The sequence below is a fragment of the Podarcis cretensis genome, assembly GCF_951804945.1.
Source record: "Podarcis cretensis genome assembly, chromosome: 1".
Lineage (NCBI taxonomy): Eukaryota > Metazoa > Chordata > Lepidosauria > Squamata > Lacertidae > Podarcis > Podarcis cretensis.
In genome coordinates, this window is record NC_137170.1 from 6,211,828 (window position 1) to 6,233,782 (window position 21,955).

Sequence of the window (21,955 nt, forward strand, 5' to 3'; positions counted from 1 at the left end):
TCCGGCACTGGTTTGCTCCCTTACCCCACCCTGACTTCATGCAATTCCAGGGTAGCGATGAGGCATTACCAATCCTCCAATGGCAGGTCTGTGTGATGACACTGTTCCATTTTTATTATAGAAAGAGATATCATTAGGTAGAACACAAGGGATTACTCACCTTGTAATCTTCTGCTGTAGATTTCAACAATCCTTTATTTAAAAAGGGGAGAAAAAGAGAAGGCAGCGTTCTGTTACAACGGCACTTTCAAACTGTAGATTTGAAAGCAGAGGTCAAACTTATGAACACAAAAAAGCAAGCTTAGGGCATTGACGGAATGTAAATTAATTGATAAGCAATAAAAGCAAACGGGACTCCCTCCCCAAAACACACTTTATCCCCGGTTTTTTGTATCCCTCCCCCATCATAAATCACACAAATTTCCTGTTATGGTCCCAACTGTAAACCATCCCAAGAAATCAAGATAAATTCCAGGAAAATTCCCAAGATCGGGACACACCCTCCCATGCGAATCTCTTTCAAGGCACCTTAATTTTAATAGGAGAATTATGGGTACACGTTCATCACTCCCATGGAAATGAGCAGGACTTCAAACATTCTTAGCTTGGGTTGGGTAGAAACAGACCCACCAACCTGGATCACGCAAAGGGATTTGCAAAAACTTTATTCGCATTAGCCAATGGCCATAGCAACAGTAAAACATTACAGTATACGCAGAAAAGGAAATTTGATATAAGAGCACAAGTCCTGAATCAGCCGTCAGTTAGTGGCCCTTATTCTGATTGCCCCTGCTATGAACCTAGCAACCTTTGCTGTTATCTGCTCATTTTGATCTGGTAGAAGAAAGGACATTGTGGCAGTGGTTGTGCGCCCTGGGATGGTTAGTACGGGTGGGGTGAGGATCTCGTTCCTCAAGTCTTTGTAGAGAGTACAGGACAGGAGGACGTGTGCCGCTGTTTCGGTGCTACCATCTCCACAGGGGCAAAGACATTTCTCAGGCGGGATCTTTTGGAATCGGCCCTCAAGTACCACTGATGGCAAAACATCCAGTCTCGCAAGTCTAAAAGCACGTCTGTATTTTGGGATAATACATTTGTGCAGATATGGGGCCAGAGAATCAAAATGGAGAGGTGGAAAATGAACATACCAAGGGCAGAATTTCCTTATACTGGCCAGGTTGTTCTGATGCTCAATATCTTTTAGACGTTGACCAATTAGACTGTTTGCCTTAGTGGGGCCCATAGTGGGTAGGTGTTGTGGGGATAAGGCCACAAGAGTGAAGTTTTTGATAGACTTAAGCCAGGTAATTTTATGGGAGGCTTGAAGTACTAGGGATAGTAAACCGGGGGGATATGGGTTTAGGCGGAGCCAGAAGTTAAGAGTTCTTTGGGGGGATTTGCAAAGTGTCTGGAGCTCAGAGATGGGCTGGGGCAGAGCATACCAAGTGGCAAGGTCAAAAGGTTACTGGAGCAATCTCTTCTAGCCTGCTTGTCAATCCAGACGTACATGTCTCCAGAGACACTTTTTAGCTTCCAGTTCTTAAAACAGCGTATTTAGACGGGGGTTCGGTTCCACCTGACCAATCAGTTTTGGAGGGGGGAGCTGCTTTCAGCTCCAGGCTGAATCCTTTTTGTACCGCCTGCAAGCAACCAGGGTCGTTGCTCAGTGGTGAGAAACAGCACACAGAAAGAGAGAGATCACAGAAAAATCTGTCCCAGTTCCTTCCATGAGAATGCCAGGCAAAGCATTTAGGAAACTGTGCAATGATCCAATTATAGCTCCAAGATTTAATCCGCATGAAAATGCAAAGTAAAAAAAATTTTTAAAAGGTGTTTGTTTAGAAAAAAAGAAGAGTTTTGGATTCGATATCCCGCCTTTCACTCCCCTTCAGGAGTCTCAAAGCGGCTAACATTCTCCTTTCCCTTCCTCCCCCACAACAAACACTCTGTGAGGTGAGTGGGGCTGAGAGACTTCAGAGAAGTGTGACTGGCCCAAGGTCACCCAGCAGCTGCATGTGGAGGAGCCGGGAAGCGAACCCAGTTCCCCAGATTACGAGACTACAGCTCTTAACCACTACACCACACTGGCTCTCTTTACTGTTCCAGGATCACGCCCCCAAGTATACTAACCCGACACATTAGTCCGAGAAATCCTATTAGGAGAGATTATTCTTCTCCTGTTGACAAACCTGATTTGGAGCCGCAAGCGGCTTTAAATAAAATAGGACAAAGAGAAGGCGTGGGTTTTTTTGTGCAAAGTTATCTGGGCTTCCTTGCCAGCAAGGTGGCAAGGAAGCGAAAGCCAGCTTTGGATAATCCACTGCAGCACTTACAAATGAAGTAGCAAAATGAAAGCACGGACTTTTCAAATTTGCTGTCTCCCCCAAATCAGCTCCCAAAGCTCCAAGCTCAGTGGAGGCTGCAGTCTTGGAAACCTCCATAGCTACTGACTGCAAGAATACCAGCTTCATGGTATTGTTACAGGTTTGGGGGAGGTCGTTCTGGGTGAAAACCAGGTTCACACCTGTGATCCTGTTTCTGTGAGACTAGAGGGAAGCCCATCTGCCATGGGTGCTTTAGCTGAGATTCCTGCATGCAAGGGGTTGGACTAGATGACCCTCGGATCCCTCTCCAACTCTACAATTCTATGAACGCTGCCGAACCTTAAGCAGAGGGCCTTAAGGTTCATGAATAATCATAGTTTAGAGGTCCGGTGCCCTGAGGAAGTCAGATTATCCTCCACCAGGGCCAGGGCCTTCTCAGTGATGGCTCCGACCTGGTGGAATGCTCTGTCCCAGGAGACCAGGGCCCTGCAGGATTTAATTTCCTTCCGCACGGCCTGTAAGACAAAGCTATTCTGTCTGGCTTTCAATTTGAACTTAGCCTCATCTTTTATTCCCCTTCCTTCCCTCCCCCTCCCCGTTTTATGAAGATTACCCGCTCTGGGATCCCACAGCTAATTCTGCCCTGGTCTCCTCGCTGGCCCAAATAGGACTAATTTAGCCAGCTAGCACTGGTGATCATCTAATGTTTATTGGATGGATTTTCCCCCTAAATTGATTTTTTAATTCTGAATTTATTGTTATTCACGTTTTATACTGTATTTTATGCTGGTTTTTGTTGCATTAATTAAGTGTTTTAAATTTGTTGTTAGCCGCCCTGAGCCCAGTTTTCTGAACCGGGAAGGGCGGGGTATAAATAAAAAAATTATTATTTATTATTTATTTATTATGAACTGGCCCAACCAGTTCCTTTGTTAAGGCGATGGCCTTAGCTGGCCAGTTAAGGACTTCCATTCACATGTCCAAAGAGGTTGCTTTGTTGCCATGGAGACAAATGGGTGAGACTTTTCCCACCTCATCTGGCAAAGATTAAGAAAAATAGGCAGAAGGGGACAGCTGGGGGGGGTGAAATGGGGAGGGAGGAGGGTTATGGATAATGCTGGAAGCTGGAGCAACAGAGACATGTCTTGATCTGTGCTGAACCCAAACTGTGCCTTGAGGCTCCCCTGGAAACCTAATGGGGAGGCAAGATGTTCTCTCCTGTTCTGGAGGGTAGAATTCGAACCAATGGCTTCAAGTTACAAGAAAGAAGATTCCAACTAAAGATTCGGAAATACTTTCTGACAGTAAGAGCTGTTCAGCAGTGGAACAGACTCCCACAAGAGGTGGTGGACTCTCCTTCCTTGGAGACTTTTAAACAGAGATCGGACAGCCATCTTGTCATGGATGCTTTAGCTGAGATTCCTGCACTGCAGAGGGTTGGACTAGATGACCCCAGGGGGTCCCATTCCAGCTCTACAATTCTATGATTCTAACTGTGCAGAAGGGCTCTCAAACCCAGCATGGCTGGTTTGTTTAACTTGCAGGATTTATGCTGGTTGTCGAATCCAGCTTTCCCTGGTGCTGAACCTGCAGAGCAGAAACGATTAAGAAAAACAAGATAAAGGTAAAGGGACCCCTGACCATTAGGTCCAGTCGTGACTGACTCTGGGGTTGCGGCGCTCATCTTGCTTTATTGGCTGAGGGAGCCTGCGTTTGTCCGCAGACAGTTTCCGGGTCATGTGGCCAGCATGACTAAGCCGCTTCTGGCGAACCAGAGCAGCACACGGAAATGCCGTTTACCTTCCCACCGGATCAGTACCTATTTATCTACTTGCACTTTGACGTGCTTTCAAACTGTTAGGTTGGCAGGAGCAGGGACCGAGCAACGGGAGCTCACCCCATCGCGGGGATTCGAACCACCAACCTTCTGATCAGCAAGTCCTAGGCTCTGTGGTTTAACCCACAGCGCCACCCGCATCCCTTTTTCAGGTTAACGGTAAAGGTAAAGGCACCCCTGACCATTAGGTCCAGTTGTGGCCGACTCGGGGGTTGCGGTGCTCATCTTGCTTTATTGGCTGGGGGCACCGGCATACAGCTTCCGGGTCATGTGGCCAGCATGACTAAGCCGCTTCTGGCGAACCAGAGCAGCGCACGGAAACGCCATTTACCTTCCCGCCGGAGTGGTACCTATTCGAACCGCTGACCTTCTGAGCTTTGGGTCCCTTCCAACTCAAATATTCAATGATTCCAAGATACTTTGGCATGTTATGCCATGTACCTTTCCACCCTATGCTTAGGTTACATAGATGTTTAAATGAAACCATATATCCTAAAAACACTTCAGTCTCCATTGACCTTCATTCCAAGGAAAGCAAAAGATGGATAAGTGCCAGAACCCCAAGTCTCCCGCCAGAGATTGGGGTTCACACAATGCTATGTCAAAACAAAGCGTTCCTAACCCTTGCTTCCACTCCAGAGGCACCAGGCAATATTCCAGCCTTTGTCAAGTTGGCGCCCTGCAGAACTACAACTCCTGTCAGCTTGAGCATCATACGGCCCTGCTGGCTGGGGCTAATGGGAGTTGTAGCGCAGATCAGCAGGTTGGTGAAGACTTTGTTGTTGTTGTTGTTTAGTCGTTTAGTCGTGTCCAACTCTTCGTGACCCCCTGGACCAGAGCACGCCAGGCACTCCTGTCTTCCACTGCCTCTCGCAGTTTGGTCAAACTCATGCTGGTAGCTTCGAGAACACTGTCCAACCATCTCGTCCTCTGTCGTCCCCTTCTCCTTGTGCCCTCCATCTTTCCCCACATCAGGGTCTTTTCCAGGGAGTCTTCTCTTCTCATGAGGTGGCCAAAGTCTTGGAGCCTCAGCTTCACGATCTGTCCTTCCAGTGAGCACTCAGGGCTGATTTCCTTCAGAATGGATCGGTTTGATCTTCTTGCAGTCCATGGGACTCTCAAGAGTCTCCTCCAGCACCAGAATTCAAAAGCATCGATTCTTCGGTGATCAGCCTTCTTTATGGTCCAACTCTCAATTCATCATTACTGGGAAAACCATAGCTTTTACTATACGGACCTTTGTTGGCAAGGTGATGTCTCTGCTTTTTAAGATGCTATCTAGGTTTGTCATTGCTTTTCTCCCAAGATTGCTCAGTTTTTTGATTTTGTTTTTTTAATGACACTAGGCCAGGAATCAGACGGAGTTGCCGGCAGAGCATAAGGAAAGAAGCAGCTCTCAATAGCGAGACCGAGTTGTGTGTTGCATGCGTACGAAGGGAATGGCGGTGTGTGCGAGGGTGGGGCCATGGCGCATGAGGCCTTTCGATCCAAAGCAGCACATCCGTGAATTAATGCAGTTCAGTTTCCAAGGAAAAGGATAAAGCCCCAAAGGGCAGCTGTCAGCACAAACGTCCAGCCATATCACAGAGCCTGGCATCTGCCATTCACGTGCCCACTGAGGAATAGATAATATCAGTGCTCTGCGTGAATGAGCAGAAAAGCAAAGTAAGAGGCCTACTGGATCAGATCAAGAGGCAAGCTGCAACCATCAACGCCTGTCCAGCAGGAGCCCACCGGAAGGCAAGAAACCCCTCTTTCTGCTCCAGTTCCCTGCAAGCGAGATTCAGAGGCCTGGTTTGTATGTGATGCTTCTGTGCACAGCAGGGGCAGGCAGGGCTCCGACAGGGATGGGAAAATCTCTGAATTTCTAGGGAGCAGCTGCCAGTCAGTGTAGGCAGCACTGAGACAGGTGACTCGGTATAAGGCAGCATCCTGCGTCACCAGAAGACTCCTAAGTCCTCTGTGCCAGCATAGCGGATGGAGAGGGTGTCCGAGTTAAAATAACCAGCTCACAGACTGGTTAGCGAAAATGATTAAATATTTACATACAGTGGACCCTCCGGATACAAACTTAATTCGTTCCGGGGGTCCGTTCGCACCTTGGAAATAACGTAAATAGAGGCACGCTTTTGCACACACATGCAGCGTGATTGAGCGCTTCTGCGCATGCACGCACGGCGAAACCCGGAAGTATCCCGAAGATTCTGTATCCAGAGGGATATGTAAGTAGACTGTATTGCAAAGTTAACAGGGAGAGTAAGAGGAAACACTATACAAAAAGTTAATAAGGAATGGGTGGTTTTCGAAGAATATCTTAAAAATTATATGAATAAGGTGGATCTCCTGACAGACAGAATGAATCTAGAAAATAGAGGAAATGTATAGCAAAACTCATCTAGAAAAAGAACTGGGAAAACAGAATAATAAGAATGAAATGCATACAGATTGCTAAATTGTAAAATAGCACAACGAGAAGAGTTGGAAGTCAAATACTGATGGTGTGTCTGCATTGGGTTTGTATATAGGTAACATATGTTTTGCAGGTATGTATGTATGGTATGTATTGTATGTACAGTATTGTATTGTACTGTTTAAGTTTATGTATAATAAAGATTTTTTTAAATTAAAAATTATAATAAAATAAAATAGGGACACCTGGGTTCAAGTCCCTGCCAAGCCACAAAGCATTGAGAGTATTCAGGTTAGTTTCTCTGAGCCAGTGTTTCCCAAACATTTTTTTTCTGGGCCACACTTTGAGAATAAAAAATTGTTTGCACTACACCAATTTTAAAATAGAAATATATTGGAAAATGCAACTAGGATTGCCCTCGGTATCGCTTGATGCTCTTGCTTTTGTTTTGAAAATATATTTATCCATAGTCTGCAAATAAAAAAAATTATTTTGATACCATACTGAAATATTTAAATGTGTATTTGATTATGCTTGAACGGTCCCACCATTTTCTCCTGCTATACCAGTGTGACATGCCACACGCTTTGAAAACCACTGCTCTAAGCTTTGACATACCTCACAGGGCTGTTGTGTGTGTGGGTTGTTTCCTCCACATATTACAGATTTGGGGAACGGCATAGCTGTTTCCCGAAGGCCACCGAGTGAGTAAATGGCTGGAGCGAGATTTAAACTCTAGCCCTGAAGCTCAATCATTCATGGCATCACTGACACCAGCCAGGAATCAAGCCTGTGAACATTGTTTAGCAATTTATTGACTGCTGGGAGACGTGCAGGAAATGACATGTTTTCAGTGCCATTATTAGCATCAGACGCGAGAGACCGTTCTCGCCCAAAAGTCCTTTCTGTGATTGTGCAATTTGGGGATAATTGTGGAGTGATGCAAAGCCATCGATCGGCCTGTAGCAGAGGACCAATAAATGCATCTGAAGGGAATCTCTCCCTACGCTTGAGGATGAAGACAAGCGCCACAAGGCAGGCGAGACGCTGGAGAGTAATTTCAGCATTTGCTCACTCGGAGACGGACAAAAGCCAGCAATTATGCAGGCTGCCCTCCAGAGTTCCCACACCTGGAAAGCCAAAAGCCGAGGGGGAAGTGAATCACCAAATGCCACAAGGCCAGAAAGTCCAGTAGCAAGCTAAGAAAATAAAGAAATTGAGGCTAGGGGGAAGAAAAAAAAAAAGAAGAAGAAGAAGAAGAAGAAGAAGAAGAAGAAGAAGAAGAAGAAGAAGAAGAAGCAGCAGCAGCAGCAGCAGCAGCAGCAGCGGAGGAGGCAGAGGAGTTTGGATCTGAAATCCCGCTTTATCACTATCTTTGTTGTTGTTGTTTAGTCGTTTAGTCATGTCCTCCTCTTCATGACCCCCTGGACCAGAGCATGCCAGGCACTCCTGTCTTCCACTGCTTCCCGCAGTTTGGTCAGACTCATGTTTGTAACTTCGAGAACACTGTCCAACCATCTCGTCCTCTGTCATCCCCTTCTCCTTGTGCCCTCCATCTTTCCCAACATCAGGGTCTTTTCCAGGGAGTCTTCTCTTCTCATGAGGTGGCCAAAGTCTTGGAGCCTCAGCTTCAGGATCTGTCCTTCCAGTGAGCACTCAGGGCTGATTTCCTTCAGAATGGAGAGGTTGGATCTTCTTGCAGTCCATGGGACTCTCAAGAGTCTCCTCCAGCACCAGACTTCAAAAGCATCAATTCTTCAGCGATCAGCCTTCTTGATGGTTCAGCTCTCACTTCCATACATCACTACTGGGAAAACCATGGCTTTAACTATATGGACCAAGGTGATATCTCTGCTTTTTAAGATGCTGTCTAGGTTTGCCATTGCTTTTCTCCCAAGAAGCAGGCGTCTTTTTTAATTTCGTGGCTGCTGTCACCATCTGCAGTGATCATGGAACCCAAGAAAGTAAAAACTCTCACTGCTTCCATTTCTTCCCCTTCTCTTTGCCAGGAAGTGAAGATAGCTGATAGCTTCTCTGAGTTATTCAAGCCCCTACGCCACGGCAAGGCAGTGATCCATGAAGGAGTATCACTACCCTGAGAAGTCTCAAAGCAGCTAACATTCTCCTTTCCCTTCCTCCCCCACAACAAACACTCTGCGAGGTGAGTGGGGCTGAGAGACTTCAGAGAAGTTTGACTGGCCCAAGGTCACCCAGCAGCTGCATGTGGAGGAGCCGGGAAGCGAACCCAGTTCCCCAGATTACGAGTCCACCGCTCTTACCCTCTACACCACAAGAGGCGAGAGGCTGCCACAAGGTTTGAGGAACCAAAGAGCAGCACTGCATCCTGTTTCATGGAGCTACCAAGGGCTCTGCTCTCCCTCCATGGCCAGAGGCAGCAATGCTTCTGAACACCAGTTGCTTGAAACCACAGGAGAGGAGGGGGCTCTTGTGGTCGGATCCTGCTTCTGGGTTTCCCCACAGGCATCTGGCTAGCTCTTGTGAGAGCAGGATGCTGGACTAGATGGGCTACTGGCCTGATCCAGCAGGTCTCTTGTGATGCTCCAACATGGCCAATCAGGTATATTGGGCATAAAGATAAAGGACCCCTGGGCGGTTAAGTCCAGTCAAAGGAGACTATGGGGTTGCAGCGCTCATCTCGCTTCAGGCCAAGGGAGCCGGCATTTGTCTGCAGACAGCTTTCCAGGTCATGTGGCCAGCAGGACTAAACCGCTTCTGGTGCAATGGAACACCATGATGGAAACCAGAGTGCACGGAAACACCATTTACCTACCCGCCACCGCGGTACCTATTTATCTACTTGCACTGGTGTGCTTTCGAACTGCTAGGTTGGCAGGAGCTGGGACAGAGAAACGGGAGCTCACCCCGTGGCAGAGATTCAAACCACCGAACTTCTGATCAGCAAGCCCAAGAGGCTGAGTGGTTTAGACCACAGCGCCACCTGCATTCGCCTCTGGGGAACCCCCAACCAGGCCAATAGCACAACAGCCCCTCTCCCACTCTGGAACTGGGTGTGGGGATTGCGCTGAATGGCAGCTATGGGCAGTAAGAACCATCTACCTTTTACGGCCTGCCCATAAAAAGCAAGTCTGGGGTGATGTCCACTGTTTCCAGGAACTTTTGCCATGATGAGATTTTTGTGGGCGAGCTGAGAGGCTGTTTGGACCCCTAGTGGGAACCCAAAGGGTGGGCTAGAAGGAAAAGGAATTGATATTGATTTACAGATATTAGTAACTTTGTATTAATGTTACAGTTTTATATTTACATCTGTATTTTTGTAAGCAAAAAAAATTGAGTTGCTTGTTGCTGCTTCGGTTTTTTTGTACACTGCTTAGAGACATTTCAAATATATTGGGTGGTATAGAAATCAAATCAAACGAGCAAACAGTGGCTGTAAAGAAATGTGAAAGGTCAGATTTAATTGAGTTGCTGATTAAAGCAGGAGAATCAACATACGCAGTACAGCCCACGGGTGGAGCTACACACAAGGGGGGAAACACTATAAACAAGTCAGAAATTTAATCATTATAACAAAAACAAAAAAACGCTATGTAAAAATCACACCAAATTTGTTTTGCTCTCTGGTGCCATCTGGTGTTCCATGTTTATAACAAAGTTGAAATGTCGGGGTTTTTTTTACTAATGTAGCTGAGTCCCATACCAGTCCAAATTGTGAATGGAGGGTTTACTGTTTCAGGAAGTTAGCATGTGGCTTGCTATTTTTAATCATTTTTTATAATTGAATTTGTATCAGAAAATCCCAGGACAATTCACAAAAATGAAACTATCCACACAGCTTAGGGATATGGAATGACCAACATCAAAAAGATGGAAGGCAAAGAAAGGACATTAAACTAAGGAGCCTTGAAAGCAGTTTCAACTAAAACACAGTGCCTGGGCAGACAAGCTTTTAACCAAGTGGCAAAAAAGGCTGTAATGTTCAGATCAATGAATTGTATAAGCTTGACAAGAAAAATGGTTTTGCATCGGAAAAACCAAATTGGAAACGGAGTTGTTAGATACTAATGTCAAAAACCTATCTAAAATGTATAATTTATTGTGGGTGTGGCATACAAAGGATGAACAAGTTAAATCTGTGATGATGGATTGGGCAAGAGATGTTGGACACAATATAATGTTTGAAGATTGGGAAAGATTGTGGAAGAAAGGGATTAAGTTTACTGCATGCACTGTACTAAAAGAGAATATTATGAAAATGGTGTATAGATGGTACTTAACCCCAGTAAAACTAGCAAAGATCTACCGTACAAATGATAATTCATGTTGGAAGTGTAGAGAAAAAGAAGGCACCTTTTACCATATGTGGTGGACGTGTCCCAAGCTGAAAGATTTCTGGGGAAAGATTTATAATGAATTGAAAAAAATGTTAAAATAGACATATATTAAGAAACCAGAAGCCTTTCTACTTGAAATAAGAGGACTGGAATTGCCCAAAAAAGATGTTAGATTGTTTTTGTATGCCACAACTGCAGCAAGAATTTTGTTAGCCAAAAATTGGAAATCACAGGAAATACCAACAGTGGAAGAATGGCAGATGAAGATGTTGGACTTTTTGGAGCTGGCCGACCTGACTGGAAAAATCTGTGATCAGAAAGAAGAGGAACATCAAGAAGAGTGGAAGAAATTTAAGGACTATTTAGCTAGATATTCGAATATAACATAAGTAGAATCGCTTGTAAGTACCAAATTGGCCGAGGATTAAAATATGTCAAATTTTATAAGATTATGGACTGAAAATATTATGAAAAGGAAGGAAGACAGAAATTTGAATAAGTAAATTTTATTGGAAAATAGATATTGGAAAACTGTCACAATGAGATTTACTGAAAGTCAGTCAGGAGGGATTTGAGGAAGTCATTTAACAATGTAAACTAAATTGGACCTTTAACAGTTAGGTGTTTATATGTTTGTATTTCTAATACTGTATTGTTTTTTCTTTTTGTGTGTTTGTCTTAAATTTGGAAAATTAATTGAAAAAATTGAAAAAAGAAGGCTGTAATATTGGCCAACATACACCTATCAAAAAGCAATGACAAACCTAGACAGCATCTTAAAAAGTAGAGACATCACCTTGCCGACAAAGGTCCATATACTTAAAGCCATGGTTTTCCCAGTAGTGATGTATGAAAGTGAGAGCTGGACTATAAAGAAGGCTGATCGCTGAAGAATCGATGCTTTTGAATTCTGGTGCTGGAGGAGACTCTTGATAGTCCCATGGACTGCAAGAAGATCAAGCCTATCCATTCTGAAGGAAATCAGCCCTGAGTGCTCACTGGAAGGACAGATCCTGAAGCTGAGGCTCCAAGACTTTGGCCACCTCATGAGAAGAGAAGACTCCCTGGAAAAGACTCTGATGCTGGGAAAGATGGAGGGCACAAGGAGAAGGGGACGACAGAGGACGAGATGGTGGGACAGTGTTCTCGAAGCTACCAGCATGAGTTTGACCAAACTGCGGGAGGCAGTGGAAGACAGGAGTGCCTGGCGTGCTCTGGTCTAGGGGGTCACGAAGAGGTGGACACGACTAAACGACTAAACAACAACAACACACCTATCAAAATTGCACAGGGAGGAATTCAGCGTAGCACTAACACAATCGGTCTGTCAGGGCATCCGTCCGTCATGAACTGATGTGTTCTGCTACAAGCATCCTTTTCCCAGGTGAGCCTTGCCCCAGACTAAGAGGCTAACACACAACAGCACAGCTTCCTGGCTCTTAGAAAAGGGTCAGATTATGCAGCTAAACACACTCCGCTCAAGGCAATCCAATTTAGCAAACAGCATTGCTTTAATTACCTGGAAGTTCTTACCTTGCCAGCTTGCTGAGTCCCAGGACCTGTTTGTTAGGCAGGTAGCCTATGTGCACCTAAGAGAGGGAGGAAGGAAGGATGGGGGGGAAAGTCATGAAACAGATCCCACAGGTGCGAGGCTGTCGGGCAAGACCTGGGGGGGTTCGTGCATGTGCATCCAGGCCAGATCAAACATGAACCAGGACTGCGCTTTTTAGCCTGTGCAGGGAAGATCCAATAATGGCCATGCGAGTTGCGTTAAGAGGCCGAGAAAGAACAGAAAAGTCAACATGCTTGGTGAACTCACTTCCCGTTTGTCCCTCCTTCCTGTAAAGAAGGGAAGGGGCAAACAGAAACCATTCAAAGTGGGCTTCCAAAGAAGCCGAGAAGTTTACAGTCATACCTCGGGTTACAGACGCTTCAGGTTGTGTGGTTTTTTTGGGTTGCGGACCGCCGAAACCCGGAAGTACCGGAACAGGTTACCGTATTTTTCGTTCTATAAAATGCACCAGACTATAAGACGCACCTAGTTCTTGGAGGAGGAAAACAAGAAAAAAAATTATTCTGAATCCCAGAAGCCAGAACAGCAAGAGGGATCGCTGCGCAGCTGTTCTGGCTTCTGGGATAGCCGTGCAAAGCCTCTTCAGGGCAGTGGGATGAATGTTCTCCCTGCCCTGAAGAGGCTTCGCACGGCTAAGCCAGAAGCTAGAACAGCGAGAGGGAGCGCTGCGCAGCGATCCCTCTTGCTGTTCTGGCTTCTGGGATAGCTGCGCAGTCTGCATTCGCTCCATAAGACGCACACACATTTCCCCTTACTTTTTAGGAGGGGAAAAGTGCATCTTCTAGAGCGAAAAATACAGTACTTTTGGGTTTCGGTGGTCGCGCATGTGCAGAAGCACTAAACTGCGCTTTGCACATGCGCAGAAGTGCCGAATCACAACCCGCGCGTGCGCAGACGCGCCGCTGCGGGTTGCGAACGTGCTTCCCGCACGGATCACGTTCGCAACCTGAGCATCCACTGTACTTGGAGGTCTAAGAATGGTGACACAAATCCATTTGACACGCTGGTGCATGCAGCTGATTTTTTAAAAGCTGAGGACTTCAATGGGTCATAAGAACATAAAAGACTGCTGGGTCAGGCCAGGAGTCTACCTGGTCCAGCATCCTATTCTCACAGTGGCCAACCAGATGCCTGTGGAACAGCCGCAATCAGGATTTGAACACAAGAGCGTCTCTCCCCTCCTGCGATTTGCAGAAACTGGTCTTCAGAATCATTACTGCCTCCAGGTCTGGAGGGCAGATCCTGGCCATCAGGACTCAGAGCCATTGATAGTCCCAACCTCCAGTACTTTTGCATCCTTTGGAAAAACCTTTTTTTTTAAAAAAAAAAAAGGGGGGGGTGGAATAAGCCAGAAGGTTCTGTGCCTTTCTGTCCTTATGCTGAACAGCCACAGCTACTGCAAAGGACTGCAAGAACCTTCTTCACAAAGGTGTGCAGATTCTCTGTAAATGTTACGCAAGAAAAACTTTAATAGCAAATGATTTTTTTAAAAAAATCTCTGCAAATCTCATACCTACACAGAACTACATAAATCCTTTCTTTCTTTCTTTCTTTCTTTCGTTCGTTCGTTCGTTCGTTCGTTCGTTCGTTTTTTATTTATATTTTTCAACTCTATACATTTCATTAGTTTTACTAAACATTTCCGAATTTTGACTTCCTTCCCCCTCTTCCTGTGGTTCCTTAAATTAATTTTTTTATGTCTTCTGCATACTCAAGTTCATTTAACTTGCTCACTTATATATCTACTGTAAATATATACTCTTATAAAACGGTAGGTTGTTTCATTAATCCTGCTAATGTTTTTATCTGTTCACAATTTATCTGTAAATATTCAATAAACCATTTCCATTCTTTTATAAAAAGTTTGTTATCTTGATTTCTGATGCTTCTGGTAAGTTTCGCCATTACGTAAATCGTTTCCCCTATGTCTTCTGGAGAGAGAGAAGAGCTATTAAATTAGATTATTATTATTAATGTTATTTTATTTCCAAATGTAAAGGCCAAGGCTTCTTCACGACTCTAAGAAGAGCTGGGCTGCTGGATCAGACCCAAAGGCCGTCTCATTCAGGCTTCTCACAGTGGCCAGTCAGTGTTGGTTTCTGCTCTCTTCACTGTGCAGCGAAATGCTTGTCACAAGACAATGTTTACATTCCAGTCAGAGTTGCTGTTGGAGTTTCTCACGGGAAAGGAGACTGGATGTGACGTACACTGGTTTCCTGTTTTTCACTGTTCTCACTGTGTTCTCTCCGTGCTTTAGAGGAGAGAGGATGCTTTCTCTGCTCCGGCAGAGGCAAGATGTTTTTCTGTAATCTACCAGCTTTGAAGTGTAAATAAAGTAATATAGAGTATGTGGCACGTACTCCTCATCATTCCGCTGTGCTTGGGACACTGCAATTTCAACATTCTTGGTTATGGGGCCCAGAAGAAAACGCAGTCATCTTGAGAATGGAATTTAGAATTCGAATCAGAATGCCGGCAAAAGGATCGGAATGCAGAGGGACGGATCGGACGGTATCTGCTCTGCGCGTCAAGATGATTGATGAGGTATGTGCTCATGCTCCGGGCAGCCTGCCAGCTTCTAATTAATGGCTTTATGGCTGGACTCTGAACTTTTATGGCCATTTTGCCGGGCACAGGCAAAGGCTCAAAGGAACAAGCTCCTATGCTGGGGGAAACCGAAAGTAACTTTTCAAAGTGCTTTTGGAATAAAGCAGCTGCAGAAAACAGTGACGCAGCTTGATTTAAGGCAGCAGAGAGAAAGCACTTTTGAATTTGCCTTTGGAATGAGGTTTGAAGCAGCAGAGACGCAGCTTGTATAAAGCAGCTTGTTTAAAGCAGCAGAGATGATGCAGAAGGCTAATGCCAGAGTCATGATGGTTAGCTGCAGAAGGCTGGCTGATGCAAGTAGGGAATCTGATGCCAATCAGCCAATTGCTCAGCTCAGAGTAGCCTGTGATACTGCCATGATTCAGAATGAAGCAGACCCTAGAGTGAAGGCCTTCTGGGAAATGATATATAATGAGTTGAAAAAGGTATTTAAGTATACTTTCCCCAAGAAACCAGAGGCCTTTCTCCTGGGTATTGTCGGCCAGAGGGTGATAAAGGACAGAACTTTTTTCCTGTATGCAACAACAGCAGCAAGGATACTCATCGCCAAGCACTGGAAAACTCGAGATCTACCCACACTGGAAGAATGGCAGATGCAACTGATAGACTATATGGAATTGGCTGAGGTGACCGGCAGAATCCGAGACCTGGGAGAGGAGAGGGTTGAAGAAGACTGGAAGAAATTTAGGATTTATTTACAAAAATACTGTAATTTGGTTGAATGTTAAGAAGGATGCCAGACCATAAATAATTGAGCACCACTAAATTAGACGTAATCTGGATGATAAGTGAGATTGAGGAAAATATAAACCTTTTGGAGAATTATTAGACTAAATTAAATGAACGAGACTTAAGAATGTAAACAAGATGATAAATTGCTGGAAAAAGTTTACAATGATGTAAGTGGGAGCGGGAGACGTGAGGGAGTCCAAAGAAGCTTTGAAAATATGTTATGATACATGTCATATTGTTTATTATTTTTGCATTTTGTATTTAAAAAATCTCAATAAATATTTATAAAAAAAAAAAAACAGAATGAAGCAGACCGCCAGGGTGATAGCTGCATGGGTAAGGGGGAGTCTTCACAGACGTCATCCCATAGTGCAGTGGAACCACCAGATGGCGCCAAAGCTTTGAAGGCAGTGAAATGCTACTCGTGTGGACGTCTAGGCCATATGAAGAGGGAATGCAAATATTCCAAGGCCAAGACAGAACAGCGCAGCGGAAGCTCATCGCGTGGAAGAGGCCAGAGCAAAGGCAAAGGTCCGGTGTCCAGGACAACGCAGCACAAGGCAATGGTCTCATGCTTCGCTCCAGAGGTTGCAAAGGTCCAGAAGACGTCTAGATCTTTTTTCGTTGTTGATTCGGCTGCAACTCACCACATGTGCAACGATAAGCGACTGTTCGTGTCTTTTACACCGCAGGAAGGTGCGATTCACCAGGCGGATGACCACACAATCCCCAGTAAAGGCTATGGAACTGTTGTTCTTCACAGTGCATCATCACAAAGAAAAATGATTATGTATTGCATGCTGAATATGCTGATCGTTTGTATGTTTTGTATTTTGATGATGATGTGCAGGATGAAACTTGTTGCATTGCAGGTTCTAACAAAAGTTTGCATGCAGAATGTATTCACGATTTTCCCCGAAAATTTGGTCATTTGAATTTTGAGGCAGTATCTAAAATGCCTGCCTTGGTTGAAGGTATGACTATTAAACCCTGCAGGTACCACATGAAGTGCAAGGCATGCGCAGCAAACAAGGTGAAAATGGCTGCGAAAGGCAAGCTACAGAACCATACCAAATTGTTCATGCTGTTTTAGTTGGACCACTAGCGCCCTCTTTGGGTGGAAATAGGTACTTCATGGTTCTTATTGATGCATTTTCCAGGTATATTTATGTGTACAATCTCAAGCAGAAATCAGAGGCTTTTCCAAGGTTCAAGGAATTCTGTGCTTGGTTGGAAAATGTGCATGGTAAGAAGATAAAAATTCTTTTCACTGATCGCGGGGGGGAATTCACTTCTCAGCAGTTTGAAGCTTTTCTGACTGAGAAAAAGGAATTCAACATGATTTGTCTAGTCCTCGCTCACCATGGCAGAATGGGCTTTGCGAGAGGGCAAATCAAACATTGCTTCAAGGGTTAAAAACCTTGCTGCATGATGCCAATCTTCCAGAGAGTTATTGGGCCGAATCTCTCTCGTGTTTTGTTTACAGTTATAATCGCAGGTTATCTTCAGCGATTGGTTGTACCCCCTATGAGAAGATGTTTGGCAAGAAACCATACATCAAACACATGAAAATTTTTGGTTCTGACATGTGGGTTCACTCACCACAAAGCTCCAAGTTAGACAAGCGTGGATTGCATGGTATCTTTCTAGGTTATCAGAAAGGTTCTTACAGAATAATGATGACTGACTCTAAGACAATTAAGCTCACAAGAAGTGTTGAGTACAATGCCAAGTGGGGGGAGAATGTGGGAATTTTCCAATGTTATCCTGATGTAAGTGATGAGACTGAGGATAGTCAAAAGCAGCCACAGCAACCCACACCCACTGATGAAGGTTCTGATTCTGAGTCTGAAACTGAATCAGGTGATTCAGAGGATTTCAAGAGTGCGAAAGCCTCTATGCGACCCTCTGAAAGCTCTGATCAAGAATTGGAAGAACCATTGTTCACAATAGGACACTTTTCTCCCAAGAAGGAAGAGGAGAGTGTTGAAGACCTAAGGCTAATTCGCAGGTCACAAAGAGCCACAAAAGGCAGACCTCCAAAGAGATTTGCTGATGAGTTTGCCAAGATAGCAGTAACAGCTGTTAAAAGCTCCAAGAAGGTATTTGAACCTTCAAGTTTCCAAGAAATCCAGGATTTGGATTCAAAGGAAGCTGAGCCATGGTTAAATGCCATGAAAGCTGAGCTTGATTCCTTGGAAAGGAACAAAACATGGGAACTTGTTCCAGTAGTTCCAGGAATGAAACTGCTTGGAAGCAAATGGGTCTTCAAAGCGAAGACAGATCAAAATGGCAAGATAGTCAGACACAAAGCCAGATTGGTAGCCAGAGGTTTTGCACAGGTACCAGGTGAAGACTATCACGAGACCTACTCACCCACAGTGAGGTATGAGAGCATTAGGCTTATGCTCAAGCTAGCTGCAGAGGAGAATCTACACATTAGTCACCATGATGTGAATACAGCTTTTCTGTACGGATCTCTAGATGAATCACTTTATATGCTTCCACCTGATGGCGTACAGGTAAAACAGGGATTTGTTTGTGCTCTGAAGAAGTCCCTTTATGGTCTCAAACAAAGTGCACGGTGTTGGCACACAAAACTCACTGAAGTATTGTTTTCTCTAGGTTTTCAGCAAGGGAAAGCTGATCCATGTGTATTTGTCAAAGAGGAGGGGCAAAAGAAACTGTATTGTTTGTTTTATGTTGATGATCTTTTATTCTTTTGGAAGGATGTCACAATGTACAATAACGCCCTAGCTCAACTGAAAGAACACTTTGACATGAAAGATCTTGGTGAGGTAAACAACTACCTATCTCTTGAAATAGAGAGAGATCAAGATGGTAACATTCTAGTACACCAGTCACGGAAAATTGCTGATGTGTTAAGCAAACTAAACCTGATGGATGCTAACCCTGTAGACACACCGATGACAACAGGTTATCAGGTAGATGACACTGAAGAAGCATTTTCTGACACTACACTGTACAGAAGTGTGCTAGGCAAGCTAAACTTCATTGCCAGATGTTCAAGACCAGACATTGCTGTTAGCTGTAATTTGCTAAGCAGACAAGTCAACAGTCCTACTGTTAAGGATTGGAAAGCTCTGAAACGTATAGCGCGCTATTTGAAAGGCACTATGCATCACAGACTGAGATTTAACAATCAGAAGTCTGGTGGTCTTGAGATATTTGCAGATGCAAGTTTTGGAAGTGACCCTACAGACAGGAAAAGCACGTCTGGAGTTTGCTACATGTACAATCAGGGTCTATTTGATTGGTCATGCAAGAAGCAAACAACAGTTAGCTTAAGTACTTGTGAAGCTGAACTGAATGCACTGTCTTATTCACTTAAAGATTGTGAATGGTTGTTACAATTGTGCAAAGACATGAAAATTCCTGTCAAATGTCCAATCCAGGTTTACCAGGACAACAAAGCATGTTTGGCTTTGCTGAATTCTGAAGGTTGTAAGCAAAGCACGAAGCACTTGCAATTGAAGTTGCAACATGCTAGGGAACGTATTCAGAAGGGACTCGTAACGGTGTCCTATATGCCAGGTAATGAAATTCCTGCTGATGTATTGTCCAAGATTGTATCAAGGGATCAACCTATGTGCAGAAGTTGGGTTTGTACTGATATTGTACGAACACGCTGCCCAGTGATGTTCACAGAAAGGGGGAGGATGTTGGTTTCTGCTCTCTTCACTGTGCAGCGAAATGCTTGTCACAAGACAATGTTTACATTCCAGTCAGAGTTGCTGTTGGAGTTTCTCACGGGAAAGGAGACTGGATGTGACGTACACTGGTTTCCTGTTTTTCACTGTTCTCACTGTGTTCTCTCCGTGCTTTAGAGGAGAGAGGATGCTTTCTCTGCTCCGGCAGAGGCAAGATGTTTTTCTGTAATCTACCAGCTTTGAAGTGTAAATAAAGTAATATAGAGTATGTGGCACGTACTCCTCATCATTCCGCTGTGCTTGGGACACTGCAATTTCAACAGTCAGATGCCCTGACAGGGAGCTCACAAGCAGGACCTGAGTTCAAAAGACGGTCCCCTCTACTTGCGATAGCTCCCAGTAACTGGTACCCAGAGGGGGGGGGCATAGCTGTCAACTTACAGATTTGAAAATAAGGGACCAGCAGCCTCAAAAATAAGGGATCAGCAGCCAAAAGGGATTTTCAGAGCACAGGTATGTTCAACTTCTGAGCCCCTCTGAGCCAAAGGCAGAAAGCCCAGCCAGCAGCCAAACGAAGCCTCAAGCGGTGGTTCCCACAGCGCAGCAACCCAGCAAAGGGGATGCAGCAAGGAAAACCACCGTCCCCTCCCCGCTGGGAAGCGCTGAGCAAAGGCGAGTCCCCAGGCAACGCGGCTGATTTGATCGGCACAAGGCATGCAAGCTACACCCCCCAGGCGTTCTCAGACTCCCTATTGGGTGAGCAACGCAGCCAAGCAACACAGTTGGAGCCTCCCTCCTCCCTGGCCGGCAGGGAGGGAGGGAGGGAGAGGAGCTGCTTCCTTTGAAACCCGGGAAATTTAAGGGACATCATCAATAAGGGACAGCAGCGCTAGGATAAGGGAGTTTCCCGCCAAATAAGGGACCGTTGACAGCTATGGGGAGTGGTTGTGTCTGCGTGATCAAAGCATCAGGAAGAGCCCCACTGAACATGGAGCTGCCAGAAGGGACAAATTGTCCCCTGCCAAATTAGCTGGAACTGCTTAGAAAGGGGGGGGGAAATAACAATAACAATTAGGAAAGCCACAGAATGTACTTTTTCTGGAGAGGAGAATAATCTTACGGGCGCCGCAGTGCCATCATTTTAACGAGGGAGAAAAAGAGCAAAGAACAAGCGTCAGAGCCCAAGTTTGGGGGCTTTTCTGGTTGGAGCACGGAAAGTAAATACCCGAGAAAAACTCTTCTTCTCCAGAGCAGAAGTCAGCTGCCACCAGGCCCCAGAAAGAAATCCACAATCGTGGTTGCCATTGAGGATTTCCTGGCTGTAGCCTGAGAGATGCAAGAAGCTGCCTTAAACAGAGTCAGACCACTGGCCCATTTTCCTCAGTATTGTTGGCACAGACTGGCAGCAGCTCTCTGGAGTTTCAGACTTTGAGGGAAGCCACGACTGTTTAAAGTGGTACTAAAATGCTTCTAATGTGGGATGCAGATGGGGCCAAATACAGCCCCTACCCTCGTTTCTCATGCCTGACCATAACTAAGCCTGTGAACAAAAGTGATCTTCTAAAAACAAAAAAAGCCACTTTGCATGTTGATTCCCTGTTTATCTCTGCCTTGTTTCCAGAGTGTTTCATTTTGCAAATAATTTTTTATTGTTTTCAACATGTAATTCTTTTTCCAACAATCCTTTTTGTCACATTATAATCCCTCTGACTCTGCCGAATCCTGACTTCCCTCCCTCACAACCGCTGGTATATAATTTTTGCAAATATTTTTTAATTGTTTTCAACATGTAATTCTTTTTCCAACAATCCTTTTTGTCACATTATAATCCCTCTGACTCTGCCGAATCCTGACTTCCCTCCCTCACAACCGCTGGTATATAATTTTTGCAAATATTTTTTAATTGTTTTCAACATGTAATTCTTTTTCCAACAATCATTTTTGTCACATTATAATCCCTCTGACTCTGCCGAATCCTGACTTCCCTCCCTCACAACCACTGGTATATACATCACATACTTTTTGCGTATATTATTGTCATAACTCTACTGTTTTACATTGGAGGTGTTATTCCAGTCCTGGTAGTGTCTTAATATTTTTGTTGTTCTCCTTTATTTATTCAATAAATTTATTCCAATTGTTCTTGTATCTCTGGTCCTCTTGGTCCCGGTCCCAGAGTGTTTCATTTTGGATTGTTAAGTTCATTGAGGCATGGACCTGCCCCGCTTATTGGCTACAATGCACACTGAGCATGTCATGTAAATAATAATAATAATAATAATAATAATAATAATAATAATAATAATTTGTTTTGAGCCACTCTGATCGGCTCCCAACAGAATATTAAAAGCACGATAAAACATCAAACATTAAAAACTTCCCTAAGCAGGGCTGCCTTCAGACGTCTTCTAAAAATCAGCTAGTTTTTTATTTCCTTGACAGCTGATTGGAGGGCATTCCATAGTGCGGGCGCCACCACTGAGAAGGC

The 21,955-nt window shown here is 44.7% G+C and overlaps 1 protein-coding gene across 1 annotated transcript in view; it reads right to left on the bottom strand.

Annotated features, from left to right (window-relative positions):
• The window catches only part of GCH1 (GTP cyclohydrolase 1), a 48,376-nt gene that overhangs the window by 5,899 nt on the left and 20,522 nt on the right, over positions 1-21,955 (bottom strand). The window contains exons 3-4 of the mRNA XM_079963030.1: positions 12,418-12,473; positions 161-192 (exon numbers count right to left, since the gene is read on the bottom strand). Of these exons, the coding sequence (XP_079819156.1) occupies positions 161-192; positions 12,418-12,473 (88 nt within the window). The remainder of the gene's footprint in view (positions 1-160; positions 193-12,417; positions 12,474-21,955) is intronic.